This window comes from Cygnus atratus, chromosome 8 (assembly GCF_013377495.2).
Source record: "Cygnus atratus isolate AKBS03 ecotype Queensland, Australia chromosome 8, CAtr_DNAZoo_HiC_assembly, whole genome shotgun sequence".
Taxonomy (NCBI): Eukaryota; Metazoa; Chordata; class Aves; order Anseriformes; family Anatidae; genus Cygnus; species Cygnus atratus.
In genome coordinates, this window is record NC_066369.1 from 6930888 (window position 1) to 6953938 (window position 23051).

At 37.4% G+C, this 23051-nt stretch overlaps 1 protein-coding gene across 2 annotated transcripts in view; it reads left to right on the plus strand.

Annotated features, from left to right (window-relative positions):
- The window catches only part of DENND1B (DENN domain containing 1B), a 159299-nt gene that overhangs the window by 36687 nt on the left and 99561 nt on the right, over positions 1–23051 (plus strand). For both annotated transcript variants that reach the window (XM_035537601.2, XM_035537603.2), the window contains exons 3-4: positions 4337–4380; positions 20807–20856. In XM_035537601.2, coding sequence (XP_035393494.1) covers positions 4337–4380; positions 20807–20856 — 94 coding nt within the window. The remainder of the gene's footprint in view (positions 1–4336; positions 4381–20806; positions 20857–23051) is intronic.

A 23051-nucleotide genomic window follows, 5' to 3' on the forward strand; every position in this document is an offset into this window, starting at 1 on the left:
ATTCTATAGGTAGCGCTGCCCTGACACGCGCTGTGTGACCGGTTCGCGCGCTGGCGGTGTACTCGGAGAGCCCCCCAGGGAGGTGTGCTTACCAGTGCCGTGTGACACCAAACAGAGGGACTTGCAGGTGTTTCTGGCACGTGCACAGTGCGTATTTTCAGAAGAAATGTCTGTCGTGGATGCAGTAGGCCTAGGAATAAGTGATGTGTGTACATACACGTGTATATTTACATGTGCAACGCGAACATGTTTTACTAGCATGTTACTCGCCTCTTACTAGCACATTTGCTCTGAAATGGTGCAAAGCACTTGTCCTGGGAAGCCTGTTAGGAATGAAAAACAAGGAGAAACGTCATAGACCCTCAGCCGGCTATAACAACAGCTATTTCTGAGCAATTCTCGTCCTCTCACCCATAAAATCAGCATAAAATTGACCTAACATTGCCAGATCAGATGGAGTATCTGGAAAGTAATCCTCAGGGAAAAGAAAATTCAGTCTTTGTAAATCTGAAGATAAAGTGCATAAAGTTGCAGAATCGGATTATACTTTCTCTTTTTATTTCTAAATCAGTACCCTTTTGTCCCTTCCTCTGCAGCACTTGTCTGGAGTTGCCACAAAGATGTCAGATGCTGTCTGAGTCCAGCTCCAAAAGCAGAAACAAACATAATCTTTTGAAAAAAGTCCAGTCCCTGACTAGGATAATTATCATAAGATCCTAAGGCTTTTTAGAGGTGTTAGAGTTTCAGAGAGTGAAGGAATACGAAGAATATAGTAACTTTCTTTTTGAGGCAAAAGTCGCATCGGATTTTTTTGCTTAATAAAAGTGTTGCAAGTAGCTACTAAAATAACCACTTTAATAATCCATTAATAACAACAGCAAAACCCAGCTCAGGGCAGTTGGTAAAGTCTTAGAGTATATTTTTTTCCTGTATGTGTAGCAATGAATGCCTTCTTGATTTTAGTTAGGAATATTTGCTTGATTGTTGGCTATTTTGGGCTTTCAGGAGAGAGTATTCAGAGCATCGTTCTCCCTGGTTTAGGTTACATGAATTTAATTGCCTTCTCATAATGTATTATGCCTTCTTGCCTTAAAGCCAAAGAAAAACAAAGAGAATGAAAACACATGTTATACCTGCAGTTCAGTGAACTGGAATTTCCTTTAACGTTCTTGTCTTTATTATTTTAGGTGGGACCAAAGCAGTACCAGAGAGCAGTACGTCATATGAAGTGTAGATAGTAAAAGGAGGAGGACAGTAGGTTCTAGCTGCAGGTTTTGTGTCTGCTAGCAAGTTAGGGCACTGAAAGAAGTAACTGGAGGCGTGTATCTCGTTGCCAGTAGGTAGAGGGTGCTCCTGTGAGATGCTGGTCTATTTGTTCCAATGTGAAGGCATTATTCATTTTCTGACAGAAAAAATAAAAGGTAATTAGATCCAAGTTTTGCTTAATTCTGAGACTGTGCTTTGTTCCTTACTGTGATATTTTAAAATTAACCTTAGAGGTTTCGCTTTTGCAATTGACTTCCTTTTCTGAAGACTGATGTTACACTTCCACGAAGAACAGTGAAAGAAAGTAATTGGAAAATTTCTTCTAGATTTAGAAGTTTATGCAATAACTATTTTACAAATTGAAACATCAAAAAACCCACACAACCCCCTTTGATTTTGTTATATGTTGCTAAACTATTCAATAACTAACTGTATATTATGTAAATGCAGTTAACATCTGCCAAGCCGATCTGTTTCATGTCTAAGAAAATGAGAGCTTTAGACTGGCGATGCATTGTCAGTCGTGCTTCCTGTGAGATGATCAGCTCGCCTATTGACAGAAAATAGCTCCGAGTTCTTCAACAGAAGAACCTGTAGGTGGTAGAGCAAGAATGGGGCAGAAGGAGCAAGCAGTAAGGAATGGGACTTGCCATAGCTAATAACCAGCTTGGATTCCCAAGGCTCTAGCAAAGGTGTGAGGCAGTGCTGCTGCCCGGTGAAGCTGGCCTGCTCTCTTCCCCCTGTAATGCCTTGTCCCCCACTTTTCCTTCCTCCTTCTGGCCCCAAACCAAGGTTTTTGGGGAACTGGTCTAGTTGATGCAGACCTGAAAAAGCCCAAATGGCTGGTGTGAACTTGGTGAGTTCCCTGGTGTGGTTTGCAAGGAGCTGGTGGGGGGAGTGCGGCAGGATGGCTCATTTGCAGAGAAATTCAGGCTTGAACTGTTTGTGGATGTATGGCCTTGGATTTGCAAGCACTTTAAAGATGTTATTTTTGATTCTGTACAACATACAGTGCTTCTTAGCAAGTATTTTCTGAATTACTTACCATGCAGAATTTATCTGTTAAGGCGTTTGCTGTTCCTTGAGTTTATTGGGGATTACTGTTTACCTGTAATAACTTTCTTTTTCATGATGCTAAATCAGCATAAAAATGCGATCACTAACAGTACAGGCACTGAGACCTTCAGTCTGGTCACTACACAGAACATGTCTGTGACTTACGTACACAAAAAGTAAGAGAAAAAGCTTTTCTGCTTAAGTGATAACTGTACTTAGTAGGTCCTTTAGTATACTTTTAGACTGAGTGCTCTTCTCACTTTTCTCATTTCCTATCTGCTTCCAAAAGTTCTCGTTACCCATGGTAGATGGAGGAAGATTCTTTGTGCAAAATATATGAATTTCCATAAACAACTGCTGTGGAAGCCTCCCCAAATGTTCTTAGGAGAAAAAATATGGTTATTTGATCATTTATTACAAATACTTTTTTTTTTTCCCAAAATAATTAGTTTTAATCAAAATTCAGTCTAATTAGGTTGAGTTAATTGACAAATTAAGTTTTGCAGCATGTTCAAAAAACATTTTCGACCATTTGTTTAACACCTGGACCAGGGTGAAGGAGGGGTGCTTGCTTCAGTCTTCAACTTCTTGTGAGCTGTCCAGTGGCAAACACAGGCACAGCGGCTGCGTGTAGGATAGGAGAATTTGAAATCAGCAACTGGGAATGAAAATACCATCGAGGATGTTTCTCCTCCTTTAAAGCTTCATATGGTTGCTGCTGCAAATTGTGGGAAGATGAAGAAGGGTAGAAACCTCTGTACTTTGCCAAAAGTGGAGAAGTCTCCAGTTCTGATGTAGAGCATAGCAATAAGAAGGAAGTTTCTGATTTATCAGGCAGTGCTAGCTTTAAATGTGAGAAATGGAAATCCGAATGTTTCACAGACCTTGTCTCTTCCGAAGACAGGAATCCCAGCAACTCCCAAGGTAGCCAAAAGGTTGCAGTTCTCATCAGGCAGCTTCCCCTGGCTCTTACGAGTGACTTTCTCAGTTTTCCTGCCCCTGGGCACCTGGAGCTGTCGTCTGCAGTGTAGTGAGTGCCTGGAGTGCTTGCCTGACTTGGGCTAGGACATGCGTGGGAACTGGGGAACTCACGTTCTTGTCCAGGTTTTGACATGACTTGGGTTTCACTTTTAGGAAGACAGGTAATTTCACTCTTAGCATGTGAGCAAACAATTCTACTAATTGAAATCATGTGAATTTGTGAATATTTGTGATGCAGATTAAACAAGATAACCCAGGGAAGATACTGTGTTGTATGATATTAAAAGCTTTGGGAGGATAAAGAGTATAATTCAGTTTTTGTTGAAACATTGTGGTTCAGATTATTGTATTAGATACATTCAAAATAATATTATTTGTAGATTAATGCATAGCCTAAATAACAACAAGAGATTGGTTTGATAATCTGTTTGATATTGATTGATATTTGATAATAATAACAAGGAATATACAAAATATAATAGGCTAATGAAAGCTTTAAGATATAATGAAAATGCTGAATTTAAATGGCTCCGAACAGAAAAATATTCCAATTTATCTATTCAATCTTTTCCTTGAGAGTATTGGTTATATTGGTACTCTTTAAAATTACAAATGACCCTTTTCTGTACCTCACAGAGATTTTTTTTTTGTTTTCCCCTTTGTATCAGTTCATATTGTGATATTTTTTTTCCTTGAATGAAAAGAGGTTTTATGTTTTATTATTTTTTAATTAAATTAAAATGTGAAAATTGAGTACATGCTTAAAAAATTAAGTACTTAGGTCAAAAAGAAGAGTTAAATATGAAAACAATTCAGTACATTATAACCTATCGTACGTAAAACAATAAGCATGGTTTCATAAATATGAAACGTCTTTTTAATAATCCAGTATCTTCCTTAGTTTTTTAGATACATTTTTGTACTTGCCTCAAAACTTGAAGCTAAGCTGACCCTCTCTTTAATATTAATGTACTCTGACTGTAATACTCTGTTCCTTTGCCTCTGATTAATGCTGTCTGTCAATTATTTACAGATCCAGTGGTACTGTGGAAGTTCCCGGAGGACTTTGGAGACCAGGTTGGAAACATGAGATTGAACTTTTTTTTTATGTTAGAATAATGATTTAAAAAAAAAAAAAAAAAGCTCTCCTATTCAGCTATAGAAAGGCAGATGCTAATGATAGCAGTAAGGAAGTCTTCACCCAACTGGTGGCTCGGCGATTAGAATGCATTTGTGACAGGAATATGCAATAGTAGATTCTGAGCAATATATATAATACTGATTCAGTGTATCACCCTGTTTTTTAAATAGTTTGTTTTATAAATTGTTTCTGTTGAAAGTATTGGGATTTTATTTGTTTCAGAATTAAAAACATGGAAAATTTGTAAACAAAACTTTGCTATTCATCTCAGGAAGCCAAATGTTGTTATAAATTGTGTCAAAAAAAATCAAAACAAAAAAGATGAAGAGCTTTGCAAGGTTTTGTATGTCCTTTTAATGTCAGAACCTTTGCGTTCTGTTCCTTTAGTCCTTTACAATGCGCAATTTAGTATATTTTTTTTAATATTATTCTAGAGATACTCTAGTTATTTGCTTGGGGCAAAAAAAATCGTCAGACACTCATAAGAGATGATGCGCAAACTTACTGAATTTGATATCGTGAAAACCCTAGTTTTTAATCTATAATTAATCCTCAAAGGAAAGTTTACACATACAAGGCTGACAGATTATTTCACTGCTTATAATAATGGCAGAGCTGTTGTTATTTTTGTAGTATTTTTTTTCTTAAACTGCTTTTATTAAATTATTAATAATAAAAATAATGAAACAGGTATTATTGTTTCAGCAACTTGTAGATGAGTTTCTTCAATTGAAAGATTTTTATTTTCATAAAGAAAACACACAAAAACACTTAGCAGAATAAATGTCTCTGTCTTTGCTCTTCTTTTTAGACTGATAAAGAGTCCAACATATTCTACATTGGTAGTATCCCCACAGTAGATGATCTAGAAATAGTTTTGTACACTAGATCCTGATTTTTTTTTAAAATCAATAATACAAGATTCTATAAAGACAGCGGTAAGGTGATTCATGACGAAAGGAATAAATATACAAACATAGAAGGTAGAATGTCTAGTTAGGGAATAACATCAGTCAAACACGTGCAGCTTATAAGATGATGATAAATGGAATATGAGGAAAGCGTGCTCACTTTTTTAGCTCAACATCCAGCAAGTTTTGATAATTTTCTAAGCTGCAAGATGATAGTCTTCATTATGATTTAAATTCTTCTTTTCTGGTTTGTTTTGTTCTTTTTCTTTTTCATAAGACTTCATAAGACTTGATCTTAAAAAAAGGAAAAAAGAAAAAGAAATTATGTATGAAGAAAAATGGGAGCTTATTCAGTGAATCAAAGGTTATTCAAAGAACAGCTGGTGTAGAAATATGATTAGAAGGTGAAGCCCACTGAAGACTGGAAGGGAATCATATAAAGATGCAATAGACATACCTAATCTTAAAAACAAAACAAAACAACAACAAAAAAAAACAACAAGAGTCCTCAGGCAGTGATCTGCCTTCAAGCTCTGAAAAACCTGCACTTATCTCGGTGGTATAGGGAATCTAATATTTCAGGTAAATTGCTTCTGTTCCTGGAAAACAGTATGTTTTAATCCTCTTCCTTGCAAGGGAAATTTTCCTGTTGGGCTCACTGGATTTGAGCAGAATATATAGCAGCTTCTACAGCAAACTTTTGAGCCAAATGGTTGAGCGCAGGCTGTAGAAGCCTTCTGTGCACATGTGTATGTGTACGCATGTTGAACTCCATAGGTTTGGATTGGAGATCTGTATATCTACCAGATCAACTTTTTTTTTTTTTCCAGTGAGCTCTCGCAAAAACTACCAAGGTTAATTTCAATGAAAATCTGTTGGGGAAATTATTATTATTATTATTTTAAATGTTCTATCTCCTATTTTTCTCTATCCTATTTTCCAGTCATTTCTATTTTAAATGTAAAACGTGTGAGTTAGTTTTTGGATGTATCCCAAGGAATCATCTTTCCTAAAATCCAAGGGCTGTCTGTTTTCACAGTGATGTGATAACAGCGGGCAAAATATTTTCCTCTCTTCCTGAATTTTTCTGCAGTTTATCATGTCACCTTTTTGTTGCCTTCACAATGCAAAGAAAACTTGTCTGTGCTATTTTGATATATTCCTTCTCTTTCTCACATTCTTCCTCTCAGTATGCCTGAAGTTTCCAATGCTTTCTTATTCCTATACCTGTCTTATTCTTGCAGCCAGTGTATAGCACATCTTGATAAATTGTTGTATTCTAAAAGCTGAAAGGACCGTAGAGTCACAAGTTACTGTTTTACTGGCATTAAGGCTGTGAGCACAAGTTTGGCAATGTTGAAGCAATTCTGATCAATCGCTGCAGGAAGAATTTGAGGGTTCTGGATTTAAGCATATACAAGTCTTCAGTTTGAACAGTTATCCTCACAAGCACACATTGGGATGAGGAGTTGGTTATATTTAATGGAACATATATTTATATATTATATATATAATATGTATATATATATATAATATATATTTAATGGAATGGCCATTTAATGGAATATTTTATATTTAAAATATATTTTGAATATGTATGCCTACAGGCTCTATCGTGTAGTGTATTCAGAACTCCCCTTGGGCTCAATGAAATTTTTATGATAAGATGTGTGTATTCATCTTGGAATTCCTCTTTTGTTTATTCAGACTGGTTAGATTGGAGTTTAGTTTCAGCCTTGCAAGCTGATTTTCAAAAGAAACCCTATATAGTGAAAATTATAACCCTGTAATTTATGGAAGAAAAAATCTAATAGTTCTTAGAAATCAAGTATTTTCAAGTGCTTTAGGGAAGCAAACCAAATTAAAACAAACAAGCAAAACCTTTGCTTCCAAAATGAAATACTTCGTAACTATTTAAAAACAGAATGTGTTTTTGAAACAGCGTAACTTCTTAATCTCACCCGACATCTATAAATGCTGGCTGTGTTCTCTTGGCAATGGCAATAGAGGCGATGGCAGAAGCCCTGTTGATGGCAGATGTGTCTAGACACCTACAGTCCTCTCTTTGTAGCTCTTCTTCAAATAAGAATGTTCAGGATCCCAGTAACTTCATCAAGCTGAAGTGTTCCTGGGAAAGGAGCTAGTTCTGGCACGAGGAAAGGACAGCAGGAGGGTGCTGACGGTGCCAGAAGGCGCTAGTGGCTCTTCCACGGGCAGTGCAGGTTTCTGGTAGGTAACGTGTGTGCAGCTGTGGCTGTAGCCATCAGCAGGGACTGATCCTTTACAAGGGCAGTTTGAATGTGTATGCAGTGCACTGTAATTACAAATGCAGTTCACTATTACCGTATGTGAGATTTTTCAAGCTTTAGTTTGGTTTTTTTTTTTTTTTTTTTAATGTTTATAGTTGTGAAAGATGAGACAAGGATTGAGGGAAGTCTGTGTATCAGGGTTTTTCTGCCCTCTACACTAGGCTTCATCCTAACCTTTGTGTTGCCTTAACCTTTGAAGCATTTGAAGTCTGACATTTCTTAACAGCAGTAGTAATTACGGCTGTTCTGAATATTATTATAGCTGTGTAAGAATTCAGTACCTTTTTGATCTGGCTAGTTACTGGCCAAAATCGATTTCCACCTGCAGTAAGTCCTAGAATCAGTATATGATGTACTGAAAAACTGATTCACTGAATAGATTTTTATTCTTCTGTCTTTATAGTCACACAATTTCTTTCCTTGGTCTGCTGCTTCTCTGCTAGTGAAAAACATCACACCTAGAAAGATGATGCTAATAGCTAATATGGCAGGAAACCAGAACCCACTTTAGTAATAGGAGATACGACAACGGCTGGTGGACTAAAATTACGGATTAAAAAAGAATTGAGTGTCTGCATTAGACTGTTGATTACATTGCAGATTTTATCCTATCTTCTCGCACTCTCTGCTTTCTTAGGTATGCAGACTAAACCTGCCTTTTTGTCAGGCTTTTCTCATACCCTGCAGATGAGTAACCCATAAGGAATATGGCGTCCCACGTGAGGCATCTCTTCTTTTCCGTGAAGTTACGCTAACATTTCTCATGTTGTTATCTCGTATTTTATATCATATTTTCTGGGTTTTATTTTCAGTGTAGTACATGATGTGCTACAAAGTTAAAAAGTCACTGCTGAATTGTGAGCAATAAACCTCAGTCCTTAATCTGTGGTAAACCAACTACTGAAGCCAGTTATTTAAGTTTATATACATGCAAATCTATCAGTTTCATACACAAATTATATTTATATATAAATGTATATGCGTGCATGTCTGTAGATACCAGTTGTTTAAGACTAAATCTTGTGTAGTAATAAAATGTTAGCCTTCCCTCAGCAGAGCACTGATCTCACGCTTTACTTTGAATGTATGTATTAACTTCTGAAAGCTAAGCCTAGTTTAAATGAATGGCTGATGGAAGCCCAAGTGCTAAATTTCTTGGAGGACTAAGTACTTAATTGCACAGGTGATGGCAGCAATTATATAAATAAGGTCAATATGAACGAGATTATATATTTGTTTTAAAGATTTAAAGAATAGCATAGGTTTTATTAAAAAAAAATAAAAAAATCAAGAAGCCTGCTAAAGTCACTTGTCTGGGTCAAAATAATATTTGGAAGCCAGTTGTAATGATTTTGTGTTCCTCTGTGCTCTCCTAAGAGAACAGCATGAACCCAGAAGGTACGAGGCTGTTTACATTCTTTTCAAGGCTGCAGGCATGCTGTTAAGGGATGCAGCTCACCGTCTTTCTGCATTTGATGGCTTTGTTCTGTTATTCTGATGAGGCATTAAATACATGTTTCAAATGTTTATGTTAATTAGATAGGTACTTGCTGCTTGCTTTTTTTTTTAAATTCAATTTATTATTTTTTATTAGTAAATCCTAAAAAGGGTTTTAGGATTTTGTTGTTTGTGTATTAGTAAGTTTGATTCCTCCTTTCTCATGCCGGTGTATCCAAATACTAATCAATCTAATCAATTGCTTCTTTTCAAAAGTATTTTGGTCTAAATGTTACATGCTATTGTTTATTTAAGGATATTTAGGAACTTGAATCCCTGCGTAACTTTCAGGAAAATGATTAACTGAGCTGAGATGATGGCAACTCTGTGTGTTGCAAGCAAGCTCTGTCAGGTTAAGATAGTTTTCTGTGATTTCCTGAATCTTCAGGGCTTTTTATGTTTGAAATGTGCCTTGTTCTTATTGAAGAATACTGTGTCTGTATGGTAGCAATGCTTTCCATATATGCAAATCACAGTTGATAGACTACCAGCAGAAAAACGTTTTAAGGTGTAGTTATAAATACAAGAGAGTTGCTAAACTGCACTGTTCGAGCAGAGATGATCTATCCTGTTTTGGTAAATATTCTATGGAATAACTACTCATCTAGACATGCTGGGAGTACCCAGGATTGCTGAGACTCCAACGTCTCTCAAGAGGTAAATGTTCCAAGATGCATTCTCAGTGACTTTTTTATTCATCCCAACAGATAGAATAAATCTTTACTTTGACACTTTTATTTTTAAAAGCGTAAAAGCCCAGTACTGAAAACTTGAACTTTCTTGAAATTCAGAGAACAGGTGGCAACTTCAATTATACTTGTTTTCAGGATTGCAGCAGTTTTGTTTTATAGTGCTTTTAAGTTAAAAATGTTGATCAGCATATGGTACTGGCTAGCTGCACCTCTACCAGCTCTTTTGTTATCTTGTTATTGTTATAGGTCTTAATGACAGTTGTAAGCTATAGTTCTGGATGCAGGGGTTAGTCCACCCTGGGGAGGAGAGGGAGAAACAGCAGTGTGGATTATGGAAATATGAATTGATCTAAAAAGCAGCTCTCTTGTAACAGAATGGGACTCAAAGAAAGACTGGGGAGAAGCTGGTGAAAAGACGATGGAATATGATGTGAAAATGATCATTTGAATGCTTTCCTTTTCATTCCCAGCTGCTGTGTTCTGGTGAAAAGGCATGCATTTGTATATCTTAAGGCTGGGTGAAAAAGGGCCAGATGAATGGAATTACTTGTTAGATATGTTTTCATTTTGAGTCAAATTATGTGCATTTTAATAGACTGTATGCATGTTAGCCATTTTTTTTGTCATACAGCTGTGATATTGGGGGACTGCGTTTTATAAAAATGTTTTCTCTGTTTGTTCAAATAAGTACGTTATTAATATTTGACTGTCCTTCGCATATACTGTATCGGCCCACCGAAAATAACCGTTAGTGATTTGGCTTATTCTTAAAGTCTTCAGTGATGTGCCAAACCAAAGAAGAAAAAATTAATTGATGATTGAAACAGTGATGACAATCATTTGGAACATCTTCCAGAAAGACTGCCAAATTGTCATGTGTGATGCCGTTGTTGATTGACCTCAGTTGCCCTCAGAATATTCCAGTCTAACGTCACCTTATTCTGTATTCTATGCCTCCTTATACTTTCCCATCTACTTGCTGAATTTCCCCAATCCATTTTAGCTATCCTTATGTTGCCTTTGTTTTACATTCAGCATTGCTTTTTTGTCTCAAGCTTTGCTGTTCTTTAAGGAATATCCTAGCAAGCTCGGTTTCTTTTTTATTTTAGGTACTGGCTATAATATTCTTGAATCCAGTGTTTGGTTCTTGACTCTTGAAGTGTCACCTCAAATAATTAGTTTATATTTTGTTAAATGAAATAACTTTCATTTACATAGTTCTTACATTAGGTAAGTGTCTGGGGTCAAAGATCATAACCTAAGTATGATGAAATTCCAGGGCACTCTGGTCCCAAAGAAAGCTGCTGGTCAGACACATCGGGACCTGGAGAGGCAGCGGGCTTTGCCTGCAGCAGGATCAAGGGGAGCGTGGTTAGAGGGCAGCAGGTGGAGGGGCCCAGAATGTGTGGTCTGGGACCTTGGGCAAGGAGTAAGTGAAGTTGAAGCAGCTCCAGGAAGGTGATTAGGACAGGAAATACAGTAATCCATCAGAATAGAATAATTTCTGGTACTCATTACTTCTGTATACATTTTCAAGGCTTTGTGAACTATTGCACCTAGAACAGTAAAATCTTTTTCTTCTTCTCAGCTGAATTTCTGTTTTTTTGTGAGTCAGTCTGTAACTACAATGAGTGGTAGAAGTACAGTCAATAACAGAAGATGCACATCTGAGAAACAGTCATGTCTCTGAAGTTACAGTGCGTGCTTAGCTCTGCCCTTTGTCCTGCGGTACGTACTAATGGCCACTAGTAGAGAAAATACACTGGGCCGGTGCAGGCCCAGTTCTCAGACGTCAGACTAGTTAAAGTCAGGAAGAGGGAAGACCTCTTTCAATTTATAGAGAGATCCTGCAGTAGGAACGAGATCGTTGTTAATTTCTATGCGGTGAATATTCAGGTTATGCTTGTGAGTATGTTCCCTGCTCTTGGGCAGTTTCGTTTGGGATGCAAGGGAGACAGCTGACGGTGTTGCTGCACATGGTGGCCTGTGCTTCCTGGCCTGTTGCTGGGACTGCCTCCCTCTCCTCCAGCTGCTCGGGGCTGGCTTCTGCTACAGCAGGTCTTGGCTGATCTGATCACTTGGTGCTGAAGTGGCTGACGGACATGCACATGCCAAAATACCAACCTGAAACTGGTGCAAAATAATCTCTAGCGGAGATGCACTTGTAGGGGGCCAAATGGTCCTGACAGGCTCAGCCATAGGTGAAGTGAACGTGCGTTGCCTATTTCCTTGAGGAAAAATGTATGTCATTGTGTCTGTTGCCTTTATTTCTGTGTGGTAGAAGTCTATCTGTATCTCGTTCTACAAGGGATAAAGTGCAGTTTTAAAATTATGCTTGTTTCCTTCTTCCCTGTTGCTCTTTGGTGGTCTTGCAGTTGTTCTATTTCTTTTCTGTGTTTCAGCCCTGTCAATAATATCTGAGTTTTTGAATTCAGATATAACTGAATAATGCTTTTTCTTCCAATCATATTGTATTGCTGTAAGTGATTCTCATTGAGCTGTTTTATAGTAAAGCTTAGAATTTGGCCTGTGCTGCCTGTAAAATGAGGCATAGGTTTCCTTTATTAAAAATGTTGCAAATAGTTGTAATTATGAAACTATAATCGCAGCAGGTTCCTTAGAAACTGATTTCCTTTCTCAGTTCCTTTTCTTTTGTCTGTAGATTCATTTAGCTCAAGAAATTCAGCCCACGTACGTAATTGGTTTCACTACCCTTTACACTGTAATGTGGTTCACCTACTTCCCCTGCTACTGACACAGGCGAGCAAGCCAGTGTGCTCCTCCATCGTGCTATAAATTTAGAGGTGGGGAGCCCACTCAAGTGTTAGCTTTTGGACTGTCTCACCTCATTTATCTGCGTAAGTCGCTCTACTACAGATATTTTCTCTTGGCGTGACACCCAAATTATTCATTAATTTGTGTAATGCTTCATTTATATTAACAGCTTCTAAGTTTCTGAGTTGCCTGCAAGCTCAGGATTTCATCACAGCACGAGTATTTTTTATGAAAAAAAAAAAAAAAAGGTGGAAGGTTTTGATCCTGGAAGAACATCACCTGGTATTGTAAGACAGTTTCACTCCCCAGCCTCAGCAGGCCAGTTCTTGCATATTGTCCATCTGCAGCTCTGGTGCGGACCCCTCTGTGCACATCAGTAGTAGGTATCTACTTGGGCAGACCAGTCTTTCAGTAGAAGCTTTCTAGTCTAGGCAAGGAATGATACCTTACTGTCTACAGAGATTGCTGCTCACCTTCTTTCTGCCTCAAGACTCATTTTGTCTTTTAGGTAACTAACACAGTGCTTATTATAGTTTGAGTTTAGTTCAGAAAAAAAGAGCCATTTCATATGTCACATTCAGGCTGCCGTGCCCAATTTGCCTGTTGTAGTCATAATGTTTGCTTCCTTATGAAATGTTCCTTGGTGAAGATTTACATTACATGGTTAGAAAACTGAAGGACTCTAAAAGCATAAAGTGGTATTTCAAACAAGATGGTTTTGGTTTTGTTTTTAACCTATGAGCATGCAAAAAACAGATGTTTTATGGAAGAATCCAAACTTTTTACTGAAGATGCTAAGAGGAGACTTGAAAGAACATGGGTAGGTATCAAAAATGTTTGTTGGTTGTCTATCCAAAAGTTTGGCAGCCACTGATCATCTCTATTTAGAAAACAGCATGGTGCCATGCACATATAGAAAGCATTATCTAATTTATAAAATAAACTTGTTTATATTTTCTCCCTTTTGCTTCAAAAAGAATCATCTTTTCCCATATCTGACTCTTCATTCTGGTTTCCTAGCTGCTGAGTGTTGTGTGTTCTACCTTACTACTTCCCATCAAAAATGCAGTTGTTTTTTGTTTGTTTCTTTTACATCTAGTACCATATATAGTTTGAAGTCTTCAGTGAAAAACTAGAAATTATGGAGGAAAAAATATATTTAAGTTTGGAAAAAATGGAATTGAAATGAATCTGAAATGTATCAAGTGTCACAAATAGTGTGTGTCATGCTTGAAACCTTATGATTTATTCAGTATATTTTATTTTTATGGAAATGTAGCTGCTATTGTAGCATGCTCTTGGAGTTTTTTTGTTTGTTTGTTTGTTCTTTGTTTCCTTGATGAATGAGAAGAAAATCTTGGAAATAGCAGTCTTTTGACCTGGGAGTGAAGTACACCTGATATTATTTTGCAGACATTTTCGAGACTGCAAACTTTAAAGCGATATATTGAATAGGTAGAGTTGGATATGTAGAAAATAGGTTCATTTTTATCCTGAGATGTCAGAGTATTCCAAGATGGAATAAAAAAACCTAATGGTTATAGAACAAATAAATAACTAATTTTACTGTGTGATTTGTTCTGTGGTGGTTACTTTTTCACCACTGGAGAAAACAGCATCTGAACGGGATGTGCAGGAGGTTCTTAGTGTTGCTGACAAAAACGCATCTTAACTGGTGGTGTAAGCAGTGGCAAATCTTAAGACAAATTGAGTCAAACATGTTACTGTCCTCTGTGTGGAAATACAGATGGCTGATGACATGGTCTTCGAAGACTTACCTTGTACCTTATGTTTGGATTTCAAAAGTAATGTCTACATTTCTTCCGGTTTATGACAACTTCTCCATTGAGTTTCCAGATAATGTTTGAGATGCTGTAATTGAAATTGTATATTAATAAAAAGTCACTCTTCATTTTCCATACCACATGATGATAGAAAATTTTCTGTCATCCTCATGTCTTTTTCATACAAAATGCAGTGAACTAACTTTAAGATCTGCTGTCTGGAAAGTTAAATACTGCCCCCATAGGAATCTCAAGAGTAGAGATGGAAGAGCATATTTCCTCTTTCTCCTAGCTCTCTGATATTGCCTAGGGAATAACAGTCTCTCTGACATGAATACGGGAAGTAAGTGGATACTGTTTATTGATGCATGACATACAAATATTATATGCTTGCTAGGTCTGGATGGAGAAGTATTATTTCTCTTGCTCTGTATGCTTCACAAGTAAGAGGGGTACATGCTAACATTTCAATCTATGCTTATTCTAATAGGAACTTCCTTTGAGAAGAAGAATATTGTCAGTTTTTGTGTTTTTATTCTGAGCTCTGGGAGAGTCGAGGGTTTTCTTTAGTGAGTAACTTAACCTGTGCTGAAGTTCTTATTTTCTTGACTATTCTGTTATATTTAATTGAGCCTGTTGTTTGAAGTGAACTTGGGGTCTCTGGATGCTACAGTGGACAGTGAAATACGATTTATTTTTAACTAGTTACAGGATGAAATTCAGGAGCAATTAGACAAATGGAGAGTCCAAGATTTTGTAACTTAGTAAAAATCTCTGAACTTTTAAACTCACTTCAGTTTGTTTAGGAAGCTTTATTCTTCAGTCTTTCAGGACAATGAGCTTGATAATGCCTTTTAAAGTACCTGGGGTTAATTAATACATGTGCTCTTTCCTCCTTCTAAAGTGAGGAATGCTCTGAAACCAGTGAAGTCTCATACAGGTCAAATGTGTTGGGATTGAGTTAGGTGACTAGAAATGTGAAAATGGTAACTAAATTGCTTCAAACTGGAGATTTCTGAGCTTTATAGTGTTACGGTTTCAAAAAACAAAAAAAAGCCATGTAATTCTTGCAACAGTGAAGTGCTGTAGCCTTAAGGTACATTTTTCATTTATTTCTCAAAAGAACTTTGCATCTCTACCCTAAACCATTTGCATTTGATTTGTGTATTCTTTGCTTATGTGACTAAGAAGTGTTCAGAAAGCAGCTGATAATTTTCTTTACCTTACAGAATTACTGGACAATTGCAGAATGATGCACTTCGGAGAGAGGCACATAAAGGTTAAAAATAGTTATGGAGGCCTGATAATGACTTCCATACTTTAGACCTTTGGATTTCTGTGAATGTAATCTAACATTAATTTTTTTTGGTTATTCAAACCATTTGGGCCTTTCTTTATCGTAGCTACAATTTTCTGATGAGATTTTTACCAGAGGTAACTGCTAAGTCTTTGAAATATAACTGCTGCTGCTAGCTTCACAGGGGTCCCTGCTGTGGGTGTGTGCAGCTTCAGAGAAAGGAAAAGGAAAAGTCAGTGGAGAGGACAGAGCAGCTTGCCTTTTCATGGACTGTTTTATGGAGCAGCATTAGAATTTCACTCTAGTAGAGCCATAATGATGAAGGGCTCAATGCTGCAAGATGCTAAGTGGTCTGGCTTTGATTTAAGAATCAATCTAAATCTGTGCTTAACTTAAAGCATTTAAATATACCCACTTAAGTGACTGCTTTCAGTCAGAAATACCTGTCATGACAATCTTAAATCTCAAGTAGATCTCTTGTTTGCATGTTTAAACTGAAGTAAGGTGACTGAAAACTATGGTACGAAATGATGAAAAAAAGTCCCAGAGAGTAAGTTGGGTTAAGAGTGAAGACAAGAGGACGCTAGGAGCTGGATATGGAGAGTATGGGAAACTGGTGAGAGAGCCAGAAGAGAGACCTTCATTCTTGTGTTTCAACAGAAGATGTTTAGAGAGGTGAGTACGGAGAGGAAGTTCTAGGAGGAAGAAAATAAGAGTTTTGAAGGACGATTAGATGAAATAGTAAAGTAGAATAGCAAGTAGCTTTTGTCAGCAAGATGGAAAAGAAGAAAATGTTTGTTAACGTGATTAGAAGAAAGATAAAACTGGCAAAAAAGAAAATATCTCCTTTCAGTGAGGGGGTAGGAGGGTCTTCACAAAAATAAGGTAGAGAAGTAAAAAAGAAATAAAAACTAGGAACAAAAAGGTTGAAGAAATATAGAAAAAGTGCAAAATGTTTTATGTCTGGGTGGATGACTATTTATTTGTCTTATAGTTCATATTTCCTTGGCAAATTTCAGCCTCAAAACAGAATGAAGAGAGAATGATAAATAAATAGTTATTTGGCCACTAGTTATATGAATGGTTTTGGTAACCTGGTCAGGATAATGTAGTTAAATAATGCAAATTATCTTGCTTACTACCTGTTTCATTTAGGCCATGTCTTCCTGGGTGTGCTGACATGCCTCTGGAATGGATGCGGTGTGACTGTGTCTTAGGGTGAGGCTGTTCATTTCCTGAGAGGTGCTGGTTCCTAGGTAGAGCTGACCTAGGTGCGAATTTACCTGCTTGCTTGGGCATCATCTTATGGCACAGATAAACACGGAAATATCTGGAAGGTAACAGGACTCTTTCTTAACGACAGTGTCTAAAGTGCTGTTCATGAAGTGGTTCAGCATTCTGGGCACCTTGAAATGTTCCTGTTGGAGAATATTTTCAATCCTTTTACAGGGATGCACTTGAAAAAATTGGGGTTCTCTTTCCCGTTCACTTAAATGTAAACTGCAGAACATTATAAGGAAAAAAAAAATACTAGGGGGAATAGTTCCACATCCTTCTAACCTTAGAAATTAATCAGGTTAAACTTACGCTACTTAGTATCAAGTGATCAACTTAGTTTCTGTGGATTCATCAAGTCATCAGGCTTTGTCTACCTTAAAAGAAAAATGTAACCTGTTGAGGGGTGTAAGTTGAAGTGAAAAAAAGCCTCATGCCTACGTGGAGATGCGTTAAATATGCTGACTCCATAATATATATCAAAGCTGGTAAGAATTAGCTGTATGTATATAGAAACAATCACGGAACACTAAATAATTCTTACTTTTTAAGCATCTGTTATATTATCTCTGCGTAGAACCAGTGAGTGTGACCAGGCCAGGCTGGAGCTGTGTAGTGCAATTGGTGCAAGTGAATTAAATAAACCACTGGGCCATGCACCTGTGAGAGGGCAAATTTCTACAGCTATGCTATAGATATAGAAGAAATATTTTTCTTAAATGCTGTTTTGTTTAAGCTTTGCATGAGGGAAGCAGCATGCTGTAGTTCATAAGTTCATATGATAATAATTTTGTGATTTTATTTTTCACTGGAGTTTGTGTACGGAACAAGATGGTTATCCTTTGACTTGGCAATTAAACTCAATTGTATATGCAACTGTATGTGTTTATTCAGTGTTTCAAAGCAAGCATATATGCTTTAACTTGCTTTTTTCCAGCATGTTTCTCTTTTTCCTCCTGTACATAATTTCTTTCCTTTCTGAAACAGTGACCATTTTTTTTCTGAATGCTCCAATTCTGTGTGAGCCAAAAGTGGAAACAGTCATGAGACATCTGAATGAAGGATGGTTTGCTTTCTGAAGACTTGTACAACCTTTTGTTTTCAGGAACAAACACATGCTTTTATGAAGCTTTTAATATAAAATACAATAAATGCATTATTTTTTTTTGAGGATGTGTGTTTTGACTCAAGTGGAAGTCCTGGCCAGGCTATGGATCCGTGGAAAGGGTGACCCATTAGGAAGCAGAGCTCAAATTTTATTGAATAAAGAGGTTACTGAAAATGTTGACTTTAATTGCACACTATTAGTGACTGCGTATGTGAGTGTGTATATAACAGTCACTCGCATTTTAAACTTGTCTAGAAGCATCTTGGAGGCATCTTGTTTTCTTCCATTTTAAAAAATCTAAATAGCACCTGTAATTAAGGGAGAAAACGGAGCCCTGGAAGCGAGGTAGGACTTCCATCCATTGATCTGTGTAAACCCGGCTTACACTGTCAGGGGAAAAGCAGTCAACTGCTGAGCTGCTTTGTCACTGACATAAGCTGAGAGAGGATTTTTTTTTTTTTGTCTATACTGTTTATACACCAGTCTATAGACCTGCTGGCTGGTTGAATTTTAAAGAGTGAGGAGGTTTAAAGACTTGTCCCCCGAGGGATGCTCCTGCCAGTTGGGAAGCGAGCGGAGGCTGCTCTGCAGAAGTTGTGTGCACGTGTGCTGCCGGGGGGGCCGGGCAGAGCGGGGGCACCTCGCCGTCCCGCGGCCGGAAAACTCACACATCGTCTTCGGGTCACTTGGTCGAAATGCTGAGCTACTACCTTTGGTTTTGGTTTTGTTCTTCCTGCGTGATAGTTTATGCTGAGAGGATACTGTGGGGAACTTGAATGAATCCATTTCCGTACCCGATTCTAAGTCTAAGCTCATCAGGCAGCAACTCAAATCCTCAGTAGTAAGGAGAAAATGACTTCCTATAGTGTCACAACAGGTGCGGATTTGGGGAGAGTTTAAACAGAGCATAATATATTATTTCTTTGGAATGGGAGAAACAGTCTTTGTGAGCCTGAATAAGAAACTGGAAGTGTTTAGGAAATTTCTGAGTCAGAAGTTTTGATTAGTCTGTTCTGCTTTCCTCTGTCAGTTTATTATTACTGGTACCAGCATCATGTAGGCTTGTTTCCTGCCTGCAGAAATTCAGATGTTCCGCTCTGTTTGCTGCTCCTCGTGCTGCCACAGTGGGCACTCAGCAGCCGGGTGGTGCCGGAGCACTCTCCGTGTCCTGCTCCTTAGAACCCATTTTTTGTAATTGAGTTCATAAATACTCCTTCCCAAAGCACAATGCCTTGCTTTCCTACCCTTCTTTATCTGTGCTGAGAAAGCTGAAGTCTGAAGGATTTCTTGAACTCTCTTATGTGTCTTAGAAACTCGAGAAAAATTGACTTCCTTACAGCCTAGTGGAGCACATCATATACCTTTAAAATATTACAACTAACATGTGCATGTTTATTTAGAGGCTTTCTTTTTCTCCTTTCCTAAACTATTCATCCCTTGCTGATTAACTTGCATGGATTCTTCGTGTTTTACACTTTCGACTGAGCCATGCAAATGTTTGAAGTAAATAGTCATTGTGGTGTGCAGGAATTTAAATACATAATTTCCCCTAATGGGAGTTAACTGCAGCACACAGTAAACAGCGTGCTCAGGTGGGAGAGTGCAAACATCTCAGATCCAGTTCTGAAGCCCCCATCAGCAGCCCCAGAAATCTGCACTCAGCGTGCATTTTTCTGAAGACACACACCTCGCAGGATGACTTGTGTACCCCGGTATATTTGTCTCTTTGTTGGCCTGGTACAAAAGGAGAACTGTAGCTTTGCTGACCAACTGCAATGTCATCAATTGTCCCTTCTTAGCTGACGTGTCACAAAAGGTTTTTTTTCCCAGTTGGGAGCAAGGAAATAACTGTTTTTTTCTGGGTTCCTGTAAGAACACTGTTTAATACTTTCTGCTAACAGATCTGGCAATTCACTTTTTTTTTTTTTTAAGAGAAAATCATTGACTAGCTTGACAGCATTTTTATATTTTAATTAACACATTTTATTTGCCACTAAACAACTTCTTAAATAAAATTCTGTGAGAAAGAGCGGCATTATCCTTTTATATCATGGTATAAATGTGTAGCTCTGGTAGATCTGTCACCCCCTTTTTTTATGAATAGTGAGGCTTGCTTGTGAAAACCAAAGGGTTAATCATATAAATTTCTCCTTTGGACCAGCAGAAGATTTCCATCATTTTCAGCATTTGACCATGAAGGATGTATAGAGTTGTTATACCTCTCTGTAATTCATTCTGCTGCCAACTTCATTCCCTTTTCTCTGCCTGCATTTTAATTGAAACAACATTTGTATTTTTGAGCCAGGATCTGTCAGAAGTCCCTGTGGCTAGTCTGTGGTACAAGTAGCAGCAGACGTGGCTTACCCATATGGTGTGGTGCTTCTTGTAAAATCCATATGGCCTTGTTGAAGGGAATCCCAGCGGGGATGTGAAGGGTGTTAATACCCTTCAGGCCAGGCCTTTCCCTCCTGGGGCTTCTATGGCATTGTCTTTGCAATCTGCCGAAGCACAAACTTAATTCCTTTTTAATAATCAATTATTTCAGTCCAGGAACGTGTGCTGTATTTTATGCAATCTTATATTCCTTGAGTTTATTGTTTGATATGAGCATTTTGGGTTATTTTTTAAAAGCAAGCTGTAGGGCAGATGCTAGCAAATAGAGATAAAAAGCCTTTTCAAAATCCTAACTTTATTTCTTTTACTTGTGTTTACAGGAAGTGCTGAACAGCGTTCCAAAGTTCTGCTTTCCTTTTGACATTGAAAGGTATGTGGTACAGTTATTATTTATTGAAAGATATTTTATATAAAATGATACTTAGCATAATTGCAAGGAAAGATATAAGGAACAGGAAAATACATTATACTTCATAAGCTTGCACCTGTAGATGAGAAGAACATGTTCTTTGTTGTTCAAGTGTGTATTAAATCCTTAGGAGAAAATTATCACAGCAAAATGCAGAATTTTAGGGATATGTTCATCAGGATAGAGCAATATTCTGGCTCCCAGTTTTGTCCATTATAATTGTAAACACCATCTGCCTTAATATAAGGATATAACATAGTTTCCTTCAAACAGCAAGCATCTTGAAAAAAAAAAGAAAAAAAAAAAGGAATGTTACATGCACTGGTATATAGAAACTCACTGACCAGTACTGAGAACATGTTGTTCGAGTTCAAAGGAATTAAGACTTCAATTGCTTGGAATTAACTGAATATGCAATTGATTTTTCTCAGAGTAGATTCAAGACCGTTATTTATAACTAATTAGCTCTTACCTTTCTGGTATCAGTTATAGTGTGGCTTCCATGTAATGATGCCTGTCATTTAAATGGTTCATATGAAACAATTTTATTAATTAAAATATTTTTGTGCTTGTCAAAATGATTAATGGTAAGTAATTTAATCAATCATACTCAATTTCTGAAACTCATATTGTCCAACTCAACAAAGATTGAGTTAAAAGCTTAATTTGCATAATTAATGAAAAGTACACCCAGTTAGCGTGTAGGTTGAGCTGGTTTCAGCACAACATTGGCATCAGTTGTGTATGAGAGCCCTGCAAGAAGCTACCGTCAGTGCAGTGAAAGATGGTGTGTGGATAGAGGAAGGAAGGAAAACACACTGGAAAAATAAAGATTGTCACAAACACAAGTTTTCGGAAGTAAACTATGTTCATTTAGTCTTTTATAGTTGAATTTAATTAAGTTGTTTGATTTTTGATCTGGTTAAGCTCACTGTCTTTTAAGCTGTTTTAATGCCTTAACTAATACAGTTGTCACTGTTGGCTTTAAAGCATTCAAGTCTTTAATGTGCTTAAGATATATACAGAATTCTGTTTAAAATTGGTAATGAAGATGAATAATGGAAATAAAATTTGAGGATAACAGAAAAAGGTGAGGTTCTGTTGCTGCCATCCAGTGGCAAGAACATTATCAGTGGTAGCAAATAATTATTTTCAACAACTTAACTTGTGTTAACTGTTTCTGTTAAGCCATTCAGAAGACACTTAGTGGCTTGTATGAGACTGATGAGCTTAATCAGAGAACTGTGTGAATATATTAATTTATTTTAACTAAGTATCCAAAGTGTGTGTGTGGGGGTTGTGAGTATAAAAATTAAGGGATGTTTGTTGTTTGTGTGTTAATGGTTTTAATGCCCTTTGTCCTGTCCCCCAAAACTTTTTGAGTCTTGGTGTATATTTGGCTCATATTTGCTTGAAAAGCAGTGGTCTCATAGAGATGAAATTCCTACAAAATTCATAAAACTTGGCAGTTGGACAGAAGATGGGGAGAGAGTCTTGGAAGCTGAGTTACACTGACAGAACACAAACCTGGCTCGTTCTGTCTGGCCCGCCGGCTGCTCCGGCAGAGCACTGCTGTCTTTCAAGTCAGCCACTGGGAGCTGAGTTGTAGGGGATTTGTGAGAGAACTAAAGGCAATGTGGGGTCACAAGAGAGTGAAAGAGCATGGACAGGGAGGAGGGGCAGAGCTATTGTGGGGAACAGGATAGAAATGTTGGAAGCCCATTCAAGAATACGGGCTGAATGTTTACTGCCAACTATTTGTGGGACAACTTACGGCTGTGTGGTGTTTATGCTACTCAGTTCAGGCATTTTTATAGTATACACATATATTGCTACTTTTTTTTTCTAAAGAAAGCTGTTCAGGTGTTCTTTTTCTCCATTTTTTTTTTTGGAAAAAAATGGGACTGATACAGACAAGTATTGAGAAAAAACATTGCTATAACTCCTTTTCATGTGGTTTTCTTTTTGATGGATGTTGAAGATGTGACAAACACTTAGCTTTTTTTCTAGCCATGAACGTGCTTTTCGCTTGTTTGGTGAATGTTTATTTATTTTCTTGTATTGAGGACCATGATAGACCATACACTGAGTGCCCCCCACGTGTTTTACAGGCAGTTTCAATGACAAGTTCTGTACAGAAATCTTGGATTGAAGTG